Source organism: Acinonyx jubatus, chromosome B4, assembly GCF_027475565.1.
Source record: "Acinonyx jubatus isolate Ajub_Pintada_27869175 chromosome B4, VMU_Ajub_asm_v1.0, whole genome shotgun sequence".
In the NCBI taxonomy this organism is placed as follows: domain Eukaryota; kingdom Metazoa; phylum Chordata; class Mammalia; order Carnivora; family Felidae; genus Acinonyx; species Acinonyx jubatus.
The window spans coordinates 37,323,255-37,343,678 of record NC_069387.1 but is presented as its reverse complement, the minus strand read 5'-3'; the positions used below and the strand labels follow the sequence as shown (position 1 = coordinate 37,343,678).

General features: G+C 40.7%; 1 protein-coding gene across 4 annotated transcripts in view; it reads right to left on the bottom strand.

Moving 5' to 3' along the window:
- Positions 1–678: 678 nt before the first annotated feature.
- The window catches only part of TULP3 (TUB like protein 3), a 66,787-nt gene continuing 47,041 nt past the window's right edge, over positions 679–20,424 (bottom strand). For 3 of the 4 annotated variants that reach the window (XM_015061444.3, XM_053225717.1, XM_053225716.1), the window contains 7 exons: positions 11,621–11,748; positions 10,820–11,017; positions 8,073–8,185; positions 7,430–7,544; positions 4,794–4,892; positions 4,221–4,392; positions 3,133–3,298 (listed from right to left, as the gene is read on the bottom strand). In XM_015061444.3, the coding sequence (XP_014916930.1) occupies positions 3,165–3,298; positions 4,221–4,392; positions 4,794–4,892; positions 7,430–7,544; positions 8,073–8,185; positions 10,820–11,017; positions 11,621–11,748 (959 nt within the window). In that variant the 3' untranslated portion in view covers positions 3,133–3,164. Of the gene's footprint in view, positions 3,299–4,220; positions 4,393–4,793; positions 4,893–7,429; positions 7,545–8,072; positions 8,186–10,819; positions 11,018–11,620; positions 11,749–20,424 lie in introns of all 4 variants that reach the window. The other variant, XM_015061443.3, reaches the window with a different exon arrangement.

Here is a 20,424-nt window from a genome sequence, read left to right as displayed (position 1 = left end):
TTTCACTATGACACTGATAAGAGCAGGAAGGCCTGGTAAAGATTTGTGAGCACATTTTTTTTCAAATTGTCTCTATAAGGTGGCTCTAAAATGTGAACATGCAGAGGCAAGAGATAGGGTCTACTTCGGTTTTAGATATTTAATTTGTTTTGCTGCTGAATCAGTAAACAGTACCAATGAAGAAGATCCAGGAGGCCGACTGGTGCAGGTTATCTACAACAATATAAAATCCCACCCTTCTGTGGCCCCCTCTTTGTTCAGTTCTTGGCTCCATCATCTATCTAGAAAATTCTTGGTGTCACAAATATGATGAGTCTAGACAATCTCTAGAATACAAACTTCTGAGTCTGCAGACTCCTGCTGTCCTGGGATGAGCTGATTTACATGATGAAAACGATTATTACAGGGGCGCCTGGGTGGCTCAGTTGGTTAAGCATCCAAATCTTGATCTCGGCTCAGGTCACGATCTCATGGTTTGTGGGATCGAGCTCCACATCAGGTTCTGGGCTGAGTGTGGAACCTGCTTGGGAATCTCTGTCTCCCTCGCTCTCTGCCCCTCCCCCACCCATGCCTTCTCTCTCAAAATAAATAAACAAAAAAAAAAGAAAATGATCATTATAGAACATGACTGCAAGAACTCTGTAAGGGATAGGACTTTGCAAAGAAGATGATGACACATTTTTATATAAATTATCTTTATTTCTGTAGCATACAAAAGGTATAAATATGATTTATGTAAAACCAATCAGCTGCACGCTTAAGCAGAAAGTACAAGGAGCTGGGGATAGATGTCTCTGAGCTGAACAGAGAGGAGGAAGCAGGATTAGATCCAGTAGTCCCATCAGGCTCCCTTTCCCCAGACACTGTCATGTACGCAACTGGAGAGAAGTGAACAGCTTTCTGTTTTCAACAAGGGTTGATCGGACAGTCCATCAGGACGGTGGTGCCAGAGGCCTGAAGGGCTTTAGGGCACTTCTATGAATGAGGCACTTGATAGGAAGCATGCCTGAGATGGAAACCAGCCATGTCAAAACCAAGCAGATAGGATTTGCCAGCGGGGGATGAGTAAAGAGTCTTTTCATCTCCCACATCTCTTTCCTTCCCATTGCTATTTGATGTGGAGCAAGGAACAACAGGAAGCGGGGACGAAAAGGAAGTCCACAGAAAGGAAATATGATGGACCAACAGCCACTGATCCCTTGCCCCACGCTGGCCAACAGCTCAGTGCACACTGGGAGTTGAACAATGCTGAATGTAGAACTCACAAGTTCTCAAGATTCAGATGCATTCTGAGACTGGTGAACTGGTAGCAAGCAGAGTCATATGGTTTGCTGGGAGGTGCTAACAATCTGAAAGACTTGGCAAAACTCTATGATCTGTGAGGAAAAGTGACAGGAGTGTGATCTCTACCAATGAGCCAGGCTTTAGGGAGCTGATAATATTTAGGTTAAGAAGAGAGGCCCAAAGCTCCACCTAACAAGGTCCACAGAGCTCAGAGTCAGCTAGCTGGTCCTCACCAAAGCCTCCCTGCCACCTCTCTGCACAATGACAACAAGTTTCGAGATATAATGTTCTCTTACCTCTTACATGGTCTATAGGTGTGTGTGTGTCCCTTTATACTAATGGCTCCATGTAATAGAGCTGTAGGAAGCACTCCTGGATTGGAAATGAAGGCAACTGTCAAATCACCCTGTCTTAACTAGACTAAGTCACCCCTAGACTTTATGCTTTCAGCCTAAACTGAAATTAAGACAACTGCATACGTTTCTCACATCCCTGATCACAACAAGTTTGGCCACAGCCACTTTGAGATTGCTGCTGGCCGACCTACTCTGAGGGAAGAAAGGGAAGAGGGGGACTGTGACATCAGTGCCTTCCAAGCCCCACGGGGAAAGTAAGCTAGCCCCACCAAAGCAATACCACACTCCCTCTGATAAAGGCAGTGCAATGCCCGACTTATTTCCTAGTGAGCAGAACTTCTTCCCATAGGGAGGGTAAAGTGGCTGGCACTGGCTTCCCCCATGGGTACTTCAGGTAGGACAGCAGAATTAAGCCACCTGTGTGGACTCAAAATGATCACTGATGGGGGATTTTCCCAGTTCTGAGGGTAAATGATGCTCTGGAAACCACTGTCACCAAAACAAGGTAAAAGCAAGGCTTACTTAATAACAACAACAAAAGGTAAAATAAAAAAAATTTTAAGTCCCACGTTGGGCATAATACTTATTTGAAAAAAAATTTTTTTAAATAAATTTTTAAGGGGTACATGGCTGGCTTAGTCGGTAAAGCATGTGACTTTTGATCTCAGGGTCATGAGTTTAAGCCTCACGTTGGGCATAAAACTTACTTAAAAAATAAAAAATAGAAAAATAAAAAACAGGTAAAAGCTATATGGATGTAGCCTTTTCAGATCCAATTTATGGGACCGTTGCTTCCCAGAGATATGCATTTCCCACTCATATGGTGTCATGACCACAGGCCCATTCTGGAAGATGCCCAGGTAACTTACAGAAATATACCTGGAGCAGGGGTCAGCAAACTATGGCCCACAGGACAAATCTGGACTGCTGCCTGTTTTTGTTAATGATGTTTCAGTGGAACACAGCTGCACTCATTCGTTTATGAGCTGGCCATGGCTGTGTTTGCAATACAACAACAGAACTGAGCAGCTGTGAGAGCCTCTCTGACCATTTACAAAAACAGTTTGCAGACTGAAGACCGAAGGCAATTTAGGGAACTATTCCACTCAGGAAAGGTCTTCAAGAAAAAAGACCCAAGTATTTACTCATTAGAACCTGATTCTAGCTATACATTTCCAAGCACAGGAAATCGGACTCTTGAGGGCACAGAATCTGTTGGGCAATAACTTCCGGAGTCGCCAATGTGCCCTGAACAAGAAGCTCTCTGTGCTTTGAACAGTCTGTCCCCCACGTTAAGCTGTGATCCCTGACCAGGTCCGTGAAACCCAGAGAAGTTGGGTGCATGTGTACATATACGCATGTGTATGCACATGTACCTATGTACACATGCACACGTGTATGTACACATACATACATACAGGGATTACTCCCAAAGGGGCAGGCAGTCACTCTTCAGTCCTGGGGCAAAAGCAAAGGAAGTGACTCAAAGCTGTGAGTGAGAAAACTCAGCCCTTTTTCTTTCTCTTATTCACATGCTAGCTTGCTGTCAAAGCTGGAAAGTCCAATGGCAAAGGCCTGAAGTGCACACAGTGGGTAGTTGTAGTCCAGGGTGAACACATCGTCTGCCACACGTCCAAACTGCATGACTATGTAGTCAGCTAGGAAAAGAAAGAAATTAGGACATTAGAAAATAGTGGGGCTGTACTGGGGAAAAGCCTATGAAAGATACAGGGAAAAAAATCCTTCAAATCGATAAGTTAATCACCAAGTCTCTTTAAAAAGGGAAACTTTGAGAAGGATGGAAAGAGGCATTGACAAGAGTATCTGCTAACCATGAGCCAAGCTTCTATTACTATTCCTCTCAAATACAGACAGCAGGAGACCACTCATGACTAGCATGACAGGACAAGAGGAGGGAACAGTACAAGCTCCACGGACCAGAGTTTGAATGAGGGTCATTTGCATCTGCTTCCCAAACAGTGGTTCAGAAGTTTTACTCTAAAGGGCTGCCTGGGTGGCTCCATCGGTTAAGCATCTTCTGACTGTTGATTTCAGCTTGGGTCATGACCTCAAGGTTCATGAGATTGAGCCCCACATAGGACTCCAAGCTGTCAGCACACAGAGCCTGCTTGAGATTCTCTCTCGTGTGCTCTCTCTCAAAAATAAACTTTTTTTTTTTAAAAAGAAGTTTTATTTTAAACTACACTTCAATCTTTCCAAAGAAATCATTTCTTTCTTAAATAATTTTCCCCTGGGGGTGGGTGGGGGGGCACCTGGGTGGCTCAGGCGGTTGAGCAACCAACTTTAGCTGAAGTTATGATCTCATGGGTTGTGAGTTTGAGCCCTGCATCAGGCTTGCTGCTGTCAGCACGGAGCCCACTTCAGATCCTCTGTCTCCCCTCTCTCTCTGCCCCTCCCCAGCTCATGCTATCTCTCTCAAAAATAAATAAACATTTAACTAATAATAACAATAATTCTCCCCTGGGCAGAACTTCCTATCAATGATAGGAAGTGCTCATTTCCCCACCGTGTAAGAGCATCTTTCCTCCTATTCCCACCCAACCCTTCCTGCAGGCTCACGGTCATTCTCGTGGACTATCTGAAAGTTCTTCACAGATGCCTGAGTGACCCGGCCGTGGAAGTTCAGGACATAAGACTGTGTGTCGTCATTCCAGACTGGGGACTTGTTGTGCAGTTCAATCAAGTTTTCCATGGTTTTGTTCTGCCATTTGGAAAGCAAGCTCTCGTGGTCCTGTTTGAAGAGAAAAATCACTGCTTTGTACTGAGAACCACAGGAAATCATTCACTTTCAGCTCTGTGAAGTAGAAGGTAGAGTAGGAGAGTATTTCCTCCATTGCAGAAAGGGTACAACAGAAACAAAGAAAGCCCACAGTGAAGGCAGCTTTTAAAAATTGTGGTAGATTATCTAGCATTGCTCTTGGCAGACCAAGCGGTTTCAAATCAACCACTTTGGCAATTCTGCTGCAACGGCCCTCATCCTGAGGTTCGGGACTGATCACTCTCGTGAAGAACGGTATGAGCCACACTCCACTTTGGGATTCTGTAAGAATCAATACTTTTTTGTATTGATCTCATCTGTACTGTATTCTTGTCTTTGAGGTTCCTTTGTTGATTAAATACGTTCTTACTTACATTTCGTGGCCGAAATGGGATCCGTTCATGATTCATATTCATTCCTGGAATGATCACAGACATTTTCCTAGGACCTTTAAATCCAAGTACATTTGTTTCCTGGAAGACAGAATAAGGCAGGAATTTGAAAACGGAAAGGAAAAACACATGACTTTCTTGGGCATGTAAAATGTCCAGTGATGATGTCAAAAACACTAAAAACTATTTTATTACTTTACTGTAGGTGAACAAAGAGACAGAGTCAAAACAAGGAAGGTAATACTGTACTTCCTTTTAAACCTAATTTGAACACTTGAATTTAAAACAGATTCTATTGGCTTGAAACTTTATTCTCTTTACTCTTAAGTGAAACTTGAGACAACGGTGAGCACTTTCCAATTTTGTCCTCACCACAGGGGCGCCTGGGTGGCTCAGTCAGTTAAATGTCTGACTCTTGATTTCAGCTCCGCTTATAATCTCACAGTAGTGAGATCCAGTGCAGAGCCAGCTAGGGATTCTCTCTCTCCCTCTCTCTCTGCCCCTCCCTCATTCATGAGCACATGCTCTCTCTCAAAATAAATAAATAAACTTAAAAAAACTAATTTTGGGGGCACCTGAGTGGCTCAGTCAGTTAAGCATCCGGCCCTTGGTTTCAGCTAAGGTCATGATGTCACTGTTGTGAGTTCAGGCCCCACATCAAGCTCTGTGCTGACAGTACAGAGCCTGTTTGGAATTCTCTCTCTCTGCCCCTAACCCACTTGCTCTCTCTCTCTCAAAATAAATAAATAAACTAAAAAATATTTTATTTTTTAATTTTGTCATCATCAATAAATATTTATTTCCCAATGAGGACATATGATATACAATGAGAATTACAGCTTAAATTATATAGGGAATGTACCAGGAAGTAAAAACCTCAAATGCCTGTATCCACATTAGGAATATAATCAGTGGTATTGTAATAGCCATATATTCAGGACAGATGGTAGCCACATTTGTTGTGAACATAGCATAATGAGCATAATGTATAAACTTGTCAATCACTAAGTTGTATACCTGAAATTAATGTAACATTATGTGTCACCTATATAAATAAAAAATAATGATCATAATACTATACTGTATATTTGCAAGTTGCTAAGAGAGTAGATCTTAAAAGTTCTTATAAGAAAAACAGCTGTAACCATGCATGGTGATGGATATTAACTAAACTTAATAACTAAACTTATTAACTGAATGTGATGATCATTTTGCAATATTACATATATATAAAATCATTACATTATACATATGAAACTAATATGCCAATTACACCTCAATTAAAAAAAAACAATAAACTTAGGAGCACCTGGGTGGCTGAGGGTACAGCCTGCTTGGGATTCTTTCTCTCTCCCTCTAACTCTCTCTCCCGCTTCTCTCTAAACTCATACTTTCTCTCTAAAATAAATAAAACGAAAACTAAAAATGAAAAAAAAAAACCTAAAAAACCTTAAATGCCTGTCAGGCCAGGCAGATTATATATGAATAAAATAAGCACATTAAAAAGGTAAATATACACGTTTGTATGTATACCTATACATATATACATGTACACATGTACATACATATATTTGGAAGTTATGCATAGTTAAAACATGTAATGGAGAAATGAAGCTAGGAGAAAAAAACACTACACATTATAAAAATATTAAGTTAGCCATTTAATTTCACAACATTTCATGGGAAATGATGAGATTAATTCCAATTTATGAAAAAGTTGTGACTTTGGGATCAAAGCAACAGGTTAAGTCAGGTTAATTGCTTCTTATTTTCTTTTACTCAATGACTTTTGAGTGCTTACCATGCACCGGGCCCTGTGCTAGTGGGGATGTAGCAGAGAATAAGAGTTTATAAGAGAAGGTTCGTGTGGCACAAGCAGTAACAAGTATAACGTGTAAGTTACTAGAGGAAGCACAGGGGCCATGGGGATGTATACATACAAAGGTCAACTCTATCAAATGGTCAGAAAAGACTTCTCCGATGGCATCAGTTGGTTAGACAAAGGACAAGGAGGGGGAAAGGAGAGGCTCTCGGGTAAGGAAAGATCACATGGTGCAGCAAGGCAATGACGGGGCTGTTATGTCTCCCATTATGGGAACAGGACAGGGCCAGGGCCGTTAGAAGAGTCTGGAGGAAAGGCCAAAGCATTAGGGCTTTATTCTGTGTGCAGTAGGTAGTCACTAAATGCTGTGAAGCAAGAGAACCACAGGATTTACTGGCACTGTGTTTTAGAAAGATCCATCTGGCAGCAGTATAGAGTGAATCAGGGAAACACTAAAAGTAAGGAGAGATCAGTTTCTACTTTGTTGTAACCTCTGGCCAGTGGGTAAGAGATAATAAAGGACTGAGTTAATACAATGGCATTAGGAAATAAAAGAGCAGACAACAAATGTTTTTAAAAAATTAAAAACAACCAAACTTGGTAATTCATAAATAATTAAAATGAATACACAGAAAAAACGATACCAGCAAAAGAAAAGGGGGATCATAGAGATAGAAACAAGCTTGGGAGGGAAGATAGTGAGTTCAGTATTGGTTAGGTTTAAAGGGCCAGCAGGACACCCAGGAGATTAAGGAAAAGACTCAGGAAAAGAGGGCGTTCTGAGACTGGCACGTACGTAACAGATGGCTGCCAGCTCCTGCCGGGTATAGGCCTTCTCTACCAGACCCTGGGCCTTGGCTGGGCTGACACCGTGATCGTAAACTGTAAACTTGGTCCCCATGAGGTTGGATCTAGAATCAAGAGGAAAAAGTCGCCATTAATGATCTATATTTTTGCTCCTACACAAATACAAATCTAGGACAGGTATGTAACAGAGTGGAAGTCCATTTGCCTGTTCTCCAAATGTTCATCACTACTTTTTCAAAGATCACTCATTAAATAAGGAAGGGACTTAGATTTTCTGTTAACTTCTATGTTTTTTTAAGATTACAACATCAGTACATGCTCATTGCAAAGAAGATATGGATTATTTTGGGTCACCTGGGTGGCTCAGTCTCTTGAGTGTCCGACTTCGGCTCATGTCACAATCTCACAGTTCATTGAGTTCGAGCCCTGCATCAGGCTCTCTGCTGTCAGCTCAGAGCCTGCTTGGGATCCTCTGTCCCCTCTCTCTCTGCCCCTCCCCTGCTCATACTCTCTCTCTCTCTCAAAAATGAATAAACATTAAAAAAAAAAGAAAAGAAAAAAAGAAATTGTTCTAAAACAACAGGAATAAAAGTATCAGAAAGAATAGATCAGTAAAACAAGGCTGCACTCACCTGAGTTTGCCAATGTAACTTTCCCCTTCACGAGATAAATCTGTTGGATCAGTGGAGATAAGATAGTTGGATGTTTTGCTCTTTTTCCGCTTTCTACCTGCAAGAAGAAATATCTGGAAAAAGAAAAAAATGTCAGTCAAAAATGTCAAGAGAACCACTGTGGCTTATTCCTTTTTTTTTTTTTTTAAGTTTATTTATTTTTGAGAGAGAGACAGCATGAGTGGGGAAGGGGCAGGGAGAGAGGGAGACAGAGGATTCCAAGCAGGCTCCGCGTTGTCAGCACCAAACCTGATGCAGGGCTCGAGCTCATGAACCATGAGATCCTGACCTGGGCTGAAGTCAGGCACTTAACCGACTGAGCCACCCAGGTGCCCCATCCCATCCTTCCAATTCTTTACTGCAGCTGCTTTCCTCATATTCCTTTTTGTATCTTCAGTGATATGAATACTGTCGTATTTATGCATCCTTCCTAAATCCCACTAGACTTGGACAATGACAGGGAAGCAGGAGAATGGCAGTAGCTAAGGAAGGGACTTTGAAATCAAACACAGGTTTGAGTCTGGCTCTGCCACATATTAGTGTGACTTGAGGCGGGTATGTCACTCTCTATGCCCCAGTTACTCATCTATGAAGCAGGGATAAGAAATCCTATCTCACAAGATTGTGATAAGGATTATAGGAGATATTATATACATGAAGCATTTAGCACATGCCTGATACAGCATAAACAATAAGTAGTGGTTATAACAACAATGATATAAATCATCATCTCATTTCTGTGCTGTTAAAATCATCCACTTAGATCTGGCAGCAGCAATACAAAATACATTGTTCATTAGCAAGTATTAAATTGCCTCAAATTTGTATTTAAAGTAAATTAGAATTCCTAAAGTGAGAAATAAGACATTTCACTTCCATGCTGTTCCGTATTTCCACTTCCTCCTATCCCCTAAAGCTTGCTCTTTCTTCCACAATGTCATGTTCTACCATAATTAAAATAAAAACCAAAGAGCACACAGTAACACCCTCCCCCTGCCAAAAAGTTGGATAGAGGTGCAAATAATTACATTCAAATATTCTCCTCTACTTTCCTATATTCTGGATAAAACTTTTTTCTTTGGGGTGGAACAGATTTTGCCTATGAGACTATGAGCTCTTTCTTTGAAGACAGAACACAGCACCTGGGAGTTAGGAAGTACAATCTGCTTCCAGATGACTTAGTCTGTTACCAGTGCTGTTCCTCTATCCTAAGGCCCTTCAACAATCTATTCCCACAACATTCTTCCCCTCTATTTCAAGATTTGTCTTAAGAATCAATTCTTAGGGTGGCTAAAATGAACAAATCAGGAGACTATAGATGCTGGAGAGGATGTGGAGAAATGGGAACCCTCTTGCACTGTTGGTGGGAATGCAAACTGGAAAACAGTGTGGAGGTTCCTCAAAAAATTAAAAATAGATCTACCCTATGACCCAGCAATAGCACTGCTAGGAATTTACCCAAGGGAAACAGGAGTCCTGATGAATAGGGGCACATGTACCCCAATGTTTATAGCAGCACTCTCAACAATAGCCAAATTATGGAAAGAGCCTAAATGTCCATCAACTGATGAATGGATAAAGAAATTATGGTTTATATACACAATGGAATACTACCTGGCAATGAGAAAGAATGAAATATGGCCTTTTGTAGCAACATGGATGGAACTGGAGAGTGTTATGCTAAGTGAAATAAGTCATACAGAGAAAGACAGATACCATATGTTTTCACTCTTATGTGGATCCTGAGAAACTTAACAGAAGACCATGGGGGAGAGGAAGGAAAAAAAAAATTAGACAGGGAGGGAGGCAAACCATAAGAGACTCTTAAAAACTGAGAATAGGGGCGCCTGGGTGGCGCAGTCGGTTAAGCGTCCGACTTCAGCCAGGTCACGATCTCGCGGTCCGTGAGTTTGAGCCCCGCGTCTGGCTCTGGGCTGATGGCTCAGAGCCTGGAGCCTGTTTCCGATTCTGTGTCTCCCTCTCTCTCTGCCCCTCCCCCGTTCATGCTCTGTCTCTCTCTGTCCCAAAAATAAATAAACGTTGAAAAAAAAATTAAAAAAAAAAAAACTGAGAATAAACAGGGTTGATGGAGGGTGGGAGGGAGGGGAAAGTGAGTGATGGGCATTGAGGAGGGCACCTGTTGGGATGAGCACTGGGTGTTGTATGGACACCAATTTGACAATAAATTTCATATTTAAAAAACAAAGAATCAATTCTCAGGGTGCCCAGGTGGCTAAGTAGGTTGAGCGTCCAGCTCTTGGTTTTGGCTCAGGTCATGATCCTGGAGTCGTGGGATTGAGCCCATGTCAGGCTCTGTGCTGAGTGTGGAGTCTGCTTGGGATTCTCTCTCTCTCTCTCTCTCTCTCTCTCTCTCTCTGTCTCTCTCTCTCTGTCTCTCTCTCTCTCACTCTCCCCCCTGTCCCTCTCTCCCACACTCACTCTCCCAAATAAATAAAAGAAAAATATTTAAAAAAATGTTTTTAGTGTTTTATTTATTTTTTGAGACAGCGTGAGCGGGGGAGGGGCAGAAAGAGAGGGGGACAGAGGATCCAAAGTGGGCTCCATGCTGACAGGCTGACAGCACCAAGTCTAATGCGGGACTCTGAGATCAGGACCTGAGCCAAAGTCATTCACTTAACCAACCAAGCCACCCAGGCACCCCTAAACAAAAAAAAAAAAAATTTTTTTTAAAGAATCATTTCTCATACCTTCCGATTTTCATCTTTTTCCAAGTGCATATAGTAAGTGGGGAAGAGACCCCGATCCATTCCTTTTTTATCCCTGGTTATCCGACACTTTACTGTAATACCCCGAGGGGCAGGACTATATGCAAAGTCCTCCAAATTCTCCACTTCTCCCAGCTGGTTATCACTTTGTTGGGCTGCAGTACCATAAGCTCCTGTATCCTGAAAGAACAGCCACACGTGAGCGATAGAGGTTGGATCAGAAAACTTGTTATTCTTGTCAAGAAACAACATACAAAATAATTTAGTGACTTATCCCTATGTCTCTAGTCTTCTGACAAAATAAAGGGAAACTCTGAGAAGTGAAATAGGCATATGAATATTGGGAATAATGAAGGAGCCAAGTACAAAAGTGGGATATAACTTCACAATAGCTGGCTTGAGACATAAGAAATTTAGGGGGGGGGTCATGAACTTTAAGACTAAATTTGAGCTTAAATCTTTTGAAAGAGGGGCACCTGGGTGGCTCAGTTGGTTAAACATCTGACAGGCTCAGGTCATGATCTCATGGTTCATAAGTTCAAGCCCCACATCAGGCTCTCCACTCTTAGCACAGAGCCCACTTTGAGTCCTTTGTCCCTCCCCTTCTCTGCCCATTTCCTACACGCGCATGTGCATGCACTCTCTCCTTCTCTCTCTCAAAAATAAAACATTTTTAAAAATCTTTTGAAGGAACCCTCATTCAGTAATCCTGTTTAAATATTAGAGATGCATTTGGGAAATAGTTAAATAAGTTCCAAAGGAAGAAGTTTCAGAACTACGTACTGTGGTTGATTTCTGGCTGGATGCAGAATTGGGTCTCTCTGCATCTGAATATGGCGAATGACATAATTTCTTTCCTTCTTCTTCCCCATCAGTCTCCTCTTCATCAAAGTTCAAACTACCTGAGATACCTGGAAGAAAGGAAGAACTGTCAAAACTGCCAACACTGGTTTAAAAACTAAATCTTCAAATCAAAATAATTTTAATTTTCTTGCTTAAAATATCCCAGCTATTCTGACTTAAAATGTAGCTATTTTATCCAAATTTTGACAGCTCTTTCTTCATATTCTCACTCAGATCTATCCCTTGTTTTCCATTTCCACTGTTGTCATGTATCTGATACAGAATTAATATCCAGAATACATAAAGCACTCCTACAACAATAGCAAAACAAACAACCCAATTCAGAAATAGGTAAAGAACATGAATAGACATTTCTTCAAAGAAGATATGTAAGTGGCCAATAAGCCCATGAAAAGATGCTCACTGCTAAGTGAAATATGCCAGTCACAAAAGGACAAATATTAAAAAAAAAAAAAGGACAAATATTTTATGATTCCACTTATATGAGAAATCTAGAGTAGTCAAACTCATAGAGACAGAAAGTAGAATAGTGGTTACCTGGGATGCAGGGCATAGAAGAATGGGGAGTTATTATTTAATGATATAGAGTTTTATGGGAAGATGAAAAAGTTCTGGAGATGGATGGTGGTGATAGTTGCACAACAATGTGACCGTACTTAATGTCACTGACCTGTACACTTAAAAATGGGTAAAATAATAAATTTTACGTTATGTGTATTTTACCACAGTTTTAAAAATTCAATGATCTAGGGGCACCTGTGTGGCTCAGTTGGTTAAGCGTCCAACTTCAGCTCAGGTCGTGATCTCGCAGTTTGTGAGTTCAAGCCCTGTGTTGGGCTCTGTGCTGACAGCTCAGAGCCTGGAGCCTGCTTCAGATTCTGTGTATCCCTCTCTCTCTGCCCCTCCCCTGCTCATGCTCTGTCTCTCTTTGTCTCTCAATAATAAATAAACGTTAAAAAGTAAATAAAAGAGGGGCGTCTGGGCGGCTCAGTCAGTTAAGCGTCCGACTTCGGCTCAGGTCATGATCTCGCAGTCCGTGGGTTCAAGCCCCATGTTGGGCTCTGTGCTAACAGCTGAGAGCCTGGAGCCTGCTTCAGGTTCTGTGTCTCCCTCTCTCCCTGCCCCTCTCCCGCTTGCCCTCTGTCTCTCTCTCAAAAATAAATAAACTTAAAAAAATTAAAATATGAATAAAAATATATATAAATAAATAATCTATTGTTCTCTACTACACGTTACTTTTTCGTTTTCCAGAATTTTGTTCATCTCTAAGTCTAGTTAACTAATTTGAGTTGGGAATGTTTGAAATGCCTTAGATTTATGAAGCATCTTTTTATAATTTTAATTTTTTAATTTAATTTTATTTTTTGTTAAGATGAAATTTATTGTCAGATTGGTTTCCATACAACACTCAGTGCTCATCCCAACAGGTGCCCTCCTCAATACCCCTCACCCACCCTCCCCTCCCTCCCACCCCCCCATCAACCCTCAGTTTTTCTCTGTTTTTAAGAGTGTCTTATGTTTTGGCTCCCTCCCTCTCTAACTTTTTTTTTTTTTCTTCCTCTCCCCCATGGTCTTCAGTTAAGTTTCTCAGGATCCACATAAGAGTGAAAACACATGGTATCTGTCTTTCTCTGTATGACTTATTTCACTTAGCATAACACTCTTCAGTTCCATCCACATTGCTACAAAAGGCCATATTTCATTCTTTCTCTTTGCCATGTAGTATTCCATTTATTTTTATTTTTTTATGAAGCATCTTTTATGAAAAATTAAAAACTATTTGATTAAAAACTATTTTCTCATTTTATCCTCACATTTATATGAGTTCAAAGAGGAGATACTGGTAGTCTTTCTTGTTTTGTTTCTTGTTTATGGATCATATCTAGGGAGGAACACAGACATAAAATAAAGTGTGATGTGTGTTGTAAGATAAGTATAGTACTCAAATTTATATGTGATAATATCAGGCTGAGGAAGAATCATTTGCCCAAGAGAAAGACGCAGAGCCAAGACTGAAACTAAATTCCCTTTTCTCTTTAGGATAAAGTTATCCCTTATATCCAAATTATGAATTTATAAGTAGACTTAAAAATAAGCAGTGTGGCTTTTTTCTCAAACCATTTCTGCTTACATTCAACCATCTCAGAGGACGGACAACTATGATCTATTCAGTTCGCATTATGACTTTCAGTGGCATGTTGAATAAAAGTGGTGAGAGTGGATTTCCTTGTCTTGTTCCTGACCTTAGGGGAAAAGCTCTCAGTTTTTCCCCATTAAAGATGATGTTAGCTATAGGTTTTTCATATATGGCCTTTATTATGTTTAGGTATGTTCCCTCTAAACCTACTTTGTTGAGAGTTTTTATCATGTTGAGAGTTTTCTGCATCTATTGAAATGATCATATGGTTCTTATTGTTTCTCTTATTGATGTGATGTGGATTGATTTGCAAATATTGAGCCACCCTTGCAACCTAGGAATAAATTCCACTTGATTGTGGTGGATAATTTTTTAAGGTGTTGTTGGATTTGGTTTGCGAGTATTTTGTTGAGGATCTTTGCACCCATGTTCATTGGAGATACTGGCTTGTAGTTTTCTTTTTTTTGTGATATCTTTATCTGGTTTTGGAACCAGGGTAATGCTGGTCTCATAGAATGAATTTGTAAGTTTTCCTTCCTCTTCTATTTTTTGGAATAGTTCGAGAAGAATAGGCATTAACTCTTCTTTAAATGTTTGGTAGAATTCACTTCTGAAACCATCTGGTCCTGGACTTTTGTTTGTTGGGGAGTTTTTTTTAATTACTGATTCTATTTATTTTCTGGTAACCAATCTGTTCAAATTTTCTATTTCTTCCTGTTTCAGTTTTGGTAGGTTATATGTTTCTAGGAATGTACCCACTTTTCTGTCCAATTAGTTGGCATATAGTTTTTCATAATATTCTAATTGTATTTCTGTGGGGTTGGTTGCTATTTCTCCTCTCATTTATTTGAATTCTTTGTCTTTTTTTTCTTGATAAGTCTGGCTAGAGGTTTATCAATTTTATTGACTTTTTTCAAAGAACCAGCTCCTGGTTTCATTGATCTGTTCTATTATTTTTTTTACTTTCTGTATCATTTATTTCTGCTCTAATCTTTATTATTTCTTTCCTTGTGATGGTTATTAGGCTTTGTTTGTTGTTCTTTTTCTAGCTCCTTTAGGTATAAGGTTAGGTTATTTGATACTTTTCTTGCTTCTTGAGGTAGTCCTGTATTGCTATATACTTCTCTCTCAGAATGGTTTTTGCTGCATCCCAAAGGTTTTGAACCTCTCCCTCTCTAAAAAAAAGAAATGCACAGTATGACTTCAATCTTTTTGAATTTGTTGGGGTTTGTTTTGTGGCCTAATATGTGATCTATTCTGGAGAATATTCTATGTACACTTGAAAAGAATGTGTATTCTGCTGTTTTAGGATGGAATGTTTTGAATACATCTGTGAAACCCATCTGGTACATTGTGTCATTCAAAGTCATTGTTTCCTTATTGATTTTGTTTGGATGATCTGTCTATTGATATAAGTGGGGTGTTAAAGTCCCCTACTAGTATTGTATTACTATTGATTAGTTCCTCTATGTTTGTTATTAACTGTTTTATATATTTGGGTACTCCAATGTGGGTGCATATTTACAATTGTTATATCCTTTTTTTTTTTTTTTTTTAATTTTACAGAGAGGGAGCACAAGCAGGGGACAGGGGGAGAGGGAGACAGAATCTTAAGCAGGCTCTACGCTCAGCATGGAGCCCAACATAGGGCTCAATCACACGACCCTAGGATCATGACCTAAGCTGAAATCAAGAGTTGGACACTCAACTGACTGAGCCACCCAGGCACCCCTACAATTGTTATTATTTTCTTGTTGTACTGTCCCCTTTATGATTGTATAGTGTCCTTCTTTTGTCTTGTTACAGTCTTTTTTTTAAAGGATTTTTTAAAAATGTATTTATTTGAGAGAGCACATATGAGTGGGGGAGGGACAGAGACAGAGAGAGGGAGAGTGAGAGAGGGAGAATGAATCCCAAGCAGGCTCTGCACTGTTAGCACAAAGCTTGATGCAGCACTCGATCTCATGAAAAGTGAGGTCATGACCTGGGCTGAAATCAAGATTCAGATGCTTAACCAACTGAGCCACCCAGGCCCTATAGCCTTTATTTTTGTCTAAATAAGTATTGCTACTCTAGCTTTCTTTTGACATCCATTTGCATGATAAATGTTTCTCCATTCCCTCACTTTCAATCTGCAGGTACCTTTAGGTATAAAACGAGTCTCTTTAAACAGCATATGGATAGGCCTTTTTTTTTTTTTTAATCTATTCTGTCACCCTGTCTTTTGATTGGAGTGTTTACTATTTATATTTGAAGTAATTATTGATAGATTTGTCTTCATTGCCATTTTATTACTTGCTGTGTGGTTGTTTCTGAAGATTTTCTCTGATCCTTTCTTGTCTTTCTTTCATGGTGCTGGGGTTTTTAATAATATATTTGGATTTCTTTCTCTTTATTCTTTGCATATTTATTAGTGGTTTTTGATTTGTGGTTAGTATTAGGTTTGCATATAACCTCTTCTGCATGTAGCAGCCTATATAGTCTATATTAAGTTGATGATCATTTAAGTTTGAACCCATTCCTTACTCCTCTCTTCCCCACTCTAGGTATATGATGGGTTAGGTATATGATGGGTTATTTTACATCATTTTATTTTGTGAGTTCCTTGACTGATTTTTTACAGAAAAATTCATTTTTACTGCTTTTAAATGTTTCCTACCTTAATATTGTCATTTTTGGTCTTTCCTTTCCATTCAAGGAGTCCTCTTTAATATTTCTTGCATGGCTGGTTTAGTGGTCATGAGCTACTTTAGTTTTTGTTTTTCTGGGAAACTCTAGCTCTCCTTCTATTCTGAATGATAGCCTTGCTGGATAGAGTATTCTTGGCTGTAGGTTTTTCCCATTCATGCCACTCTTTTCTGGCTTGGAAAGTTTCTGCTGAAAACTTCACTGAATATCCTTATGGGGTTTCCTTTGTATGCAACTGTTTTTGTCTTGTGGCTTTTAACATATTTTTGTTATCACTATATTTGCCATTTTTTTAATTAAAAAAATTTTTTTTAACGTTTATTTATTTTTGAGACAGAGAGAGACAGAGCATGAACAGGGGAGGAGCAGAGAGAGAGGGAGACACAGAATCTGACACAGGCTCCAGGCTCTGAGCTGTCAGCACAGAGCCCGACGTGGGGCTCGAACTCACGGACCATGAGATCATGACCTGGGCTGAAGTCGGACACTTAACCAACCAAGCCACCCAGGCGCCCCAATATATTTGCCATTTTAATTACAACATATCTTGGTGTGAATCTGCTTTTTGTTGGGGGATCTGTGTGCTTCCTGGGTCTAGATATTTGTTTCCTTCCCCAGATTAGGGAAGTTTTCAGCCATTATTTCTTCAGATAAATTCTCTGCCCCTTTCCCTCTTTCTTCTTCTTCTGGGACTCCTATAATACAAATGTTATTATGTTTGATGGAGTCACTGAGTTCCCAAGTCTATTCTCATTCTGCGTAATTCTTTTTTCTCTCTTTTGTTTATTCTGTCTTCTAGGTCATTAATTTGTTCCTCTGCTTCTTCTAGCCTGCTTTTCATTCCAACAAGCATGTTTCTCATTTCATTTATTGAGCCCTTTATATCTGTTATGCTATTCCTTATCTCTGTGTTAATGGTCTCACTGATGTCCTCCACTCTTTTCTCAAGTCCAGTGAATATTCTTATGATCATTGCTTTAAATTCTCCATCAGGCATGTTACTTACACCTATTTCACTTAGATCTCTTGCTTGGCCTTGTTCTGTTCTTTCATTTGGGACAAATTCCTGTCTTCTCATTTTGTCTAAATCTCTGTGCCTGTTTCTCTGTGTTAGGAAAGTCATCGATGTCTCCTGTTCTTGAAGGTAATGGCTTTATGAAGAAGAGATCCTCTAGTGCCCTGCAGTGTACCGCCCCCTCTTCCCCAGGGCCTGGTGCCTCTAGGAGTGTCTCAAATGTGTCCTACATGTGCCCCACTGTTGTGTCTTAGCCATTTTATCCTCTGGCCAGTCCTCTGAAGAGGCTCCTGTTGTGGGCAGTGTTTGGTCCCTGGCCTGAACGAGATGCATCTTAACTAGATATGCTCTGGTCTGCTTGTGAAATGAGTCCTGTTGCCACCACTACTGGAATCGAAGCCTCACCAAACTTCTGGTCAGGGAGATATGGTGTGGGCAGGGTTTGGGCTGGTCTTCTGGGGGAGGAGACTTGTCATGCCAGGACTGAGGCATGCATGACTGAGAAAGGCAATTCCACCCAAGCATGGGGGCAGGTGGGGTTTAGTGTAAGCAAGTTAGGTACTGAGTGTCAGCGCTGCACTGGTTCCTGCAGGTGGCTGTGTGCTTTTGCTGAGGGATGGGGGAGAGAATTGGTGCCTGCCAGTTCCTTTGTTCCTGGAGGGGGTCTCTCTGTGAATGCTGTCTCTCTGGGGCATGCTCCAAGATGAGCAACTAACCTCCCCACTGTGTGTCCTAGGCTCTCTTCAGATCACTGCTTCCATACTCTATGTCCACAGGTTGTTTGCCTGCCTTCTCTCCAAGAGCAGTGCAGTGCCCTCTGGGCTCTCCCTGAGCCAAGCCCGCTGACATTTAGAACTCTAGGCTTTAAGCCCCACTGGTTGCAAAAACACGCAATTCAGCCCCTCTCACTTTCTAAATCAATCACTATGGGGATTTATTTTCTCCATGCGCTTCCCTCTGTGTTAGTCTGTCTCTCACCCTTCTCTGCAACTGCAGCTCCCTCCCCACTGTAGCAGCCATGATTCATTTCCTTCCCAAACTTTATCTCCATACTTCCTAACTTCTTCAGTATGGCCTCTTCTCTACCTTTAGTTGTGAAGTATGTTCTGCCAGTCTTCAGGTCCATTTCTGGAGTATTCAGGATGATTTCATAGTTATCTAGTTGTGTTCAAAGGGCGAAGTGAGCCTAGGGTACTCCAAATCCACTGCCATCTTCCCCCTCCATACCCACTGTTCACTTTAAATGGGTCAATAGTATGGCATGTTAAGTATATCTCAATAAGGCTATTATTTAAAAAATTCTTCAGTTTGTGAAGGGGATTTTTTCTTTTGTTTTCTAAAATGTTAACCCTTTTTCTCTTTTGTAGCAAAAAGGCGTAAAACTCTTCAGATCTCACCATCATATGGATGTCTTCCGTTAGTACTATGTTTGCAAATTCCATTTTTAGAGAAATAACTCAGCTTATATGAACATAAGTCTGGTCTATATGATCAGAGCCCACTTACCCGTCCTCCAGGCTCACCTCTCTAGTCCCTCTGCCCACATCTTATCCCCTCATACTCTGCTCTAGCCATTCTGAACTGGCCAGTACCTCTTCCTGCATCATGCTCTAGCTTGGACATCATTTTCTCTGGGAAGCTTTCCAAACCTTCAGCTCTGGGTTAGGTACCCCTCTCAATGCTCCGTTGGCTATTTATGTACATGATGCCTCAATTAGAATACACACTTCAGGAGGACAGGAACCTTGTTTACTATTGTAGCCCAAGTGTCTAGAACAATGCCTAATATATAGTATATACTCAATACATGTTTCTTAGATGAGTATGTGAATTTGTTTGCGTGTACATCTGTTCTACTACTGTGTGATAGAATCTCCTGCTTCACACATCCCAGGACCTACGATGTCCATCTATTACAAAGTAGGGACCTGATAAACATGTATTCATACCGATTTCAGTCTTCTTAGCAGAAAAAAAGGACACTTAATTCCTTCCACTATAAAATTATTTTTCTAAGAAGGAAAATAAACTACAAGAGATCTCCAAAATGTATGGGAATATCCATGGAAATGATAACTCCAACTAGCAGAAAGTAGCCTCTAGTAAAAGTATTAGCTCTAGTAAAGTATTAGCTTAAGGATATTTTGATACAATTTGTATTTCTGCTCAGCTGTTACTTGTTTTTCCCCTTATCACTAGATCAATATAAACTGAAATGGAGGCCAAGTAGGGGTGCTGAGTGGCAACTTTGTCAAAAGAAGGGAGTGGGAACTACAAATAAAATGTCATGTTGCCTGGCTGGCTCAGTCAGTAGAGCATGCAATTCTTGATCTCGGGGTTGTGAGTTCGAGCCCAACACTGGGTGTAGAGATTACTTGAAAATAATATCTTAAAGGGAGCCTGGGTGGCTCAGCTGGCTAAGTGTCCAGCTTCAGCTCAGGTCATGATCTTGCAGTTCGTGGGCTCAAGTCCTGCATCCGGCTCTGTGTTGACAGCTCAGAGCCTTGATCCTGCTTTGGATTCTGTGTGTGTGTGTGTGTGTGTGTGTGTGTGTGTCTCTGCCCCTCTCCCACTCATATTCTGTCTCTCTCTTCCAAAAATAAATATTAAAAAAAAATTTAAAAGGGGCACCTGGGTGGCTCAGTTGGTTAAGTGTCCGACTTCAGCTCAGGTCATGATCCTATGGTTTGTGAGTTCAAGCCCTGTGTAGGGCTCTGTGCTGACAGCTCAGAGCCTGAAGCCTGCTTCAGATTCTGTGTCTCCTTCTCTCTCTGCCCCTCCCCCGCTCACACTCTGTCTCTCAAAAATAAATAAACGAAAAAAAATTCCACACTTCCAAAACTCAAACAGGAATAAATAGAAAATTTGAACAGACCCATAACT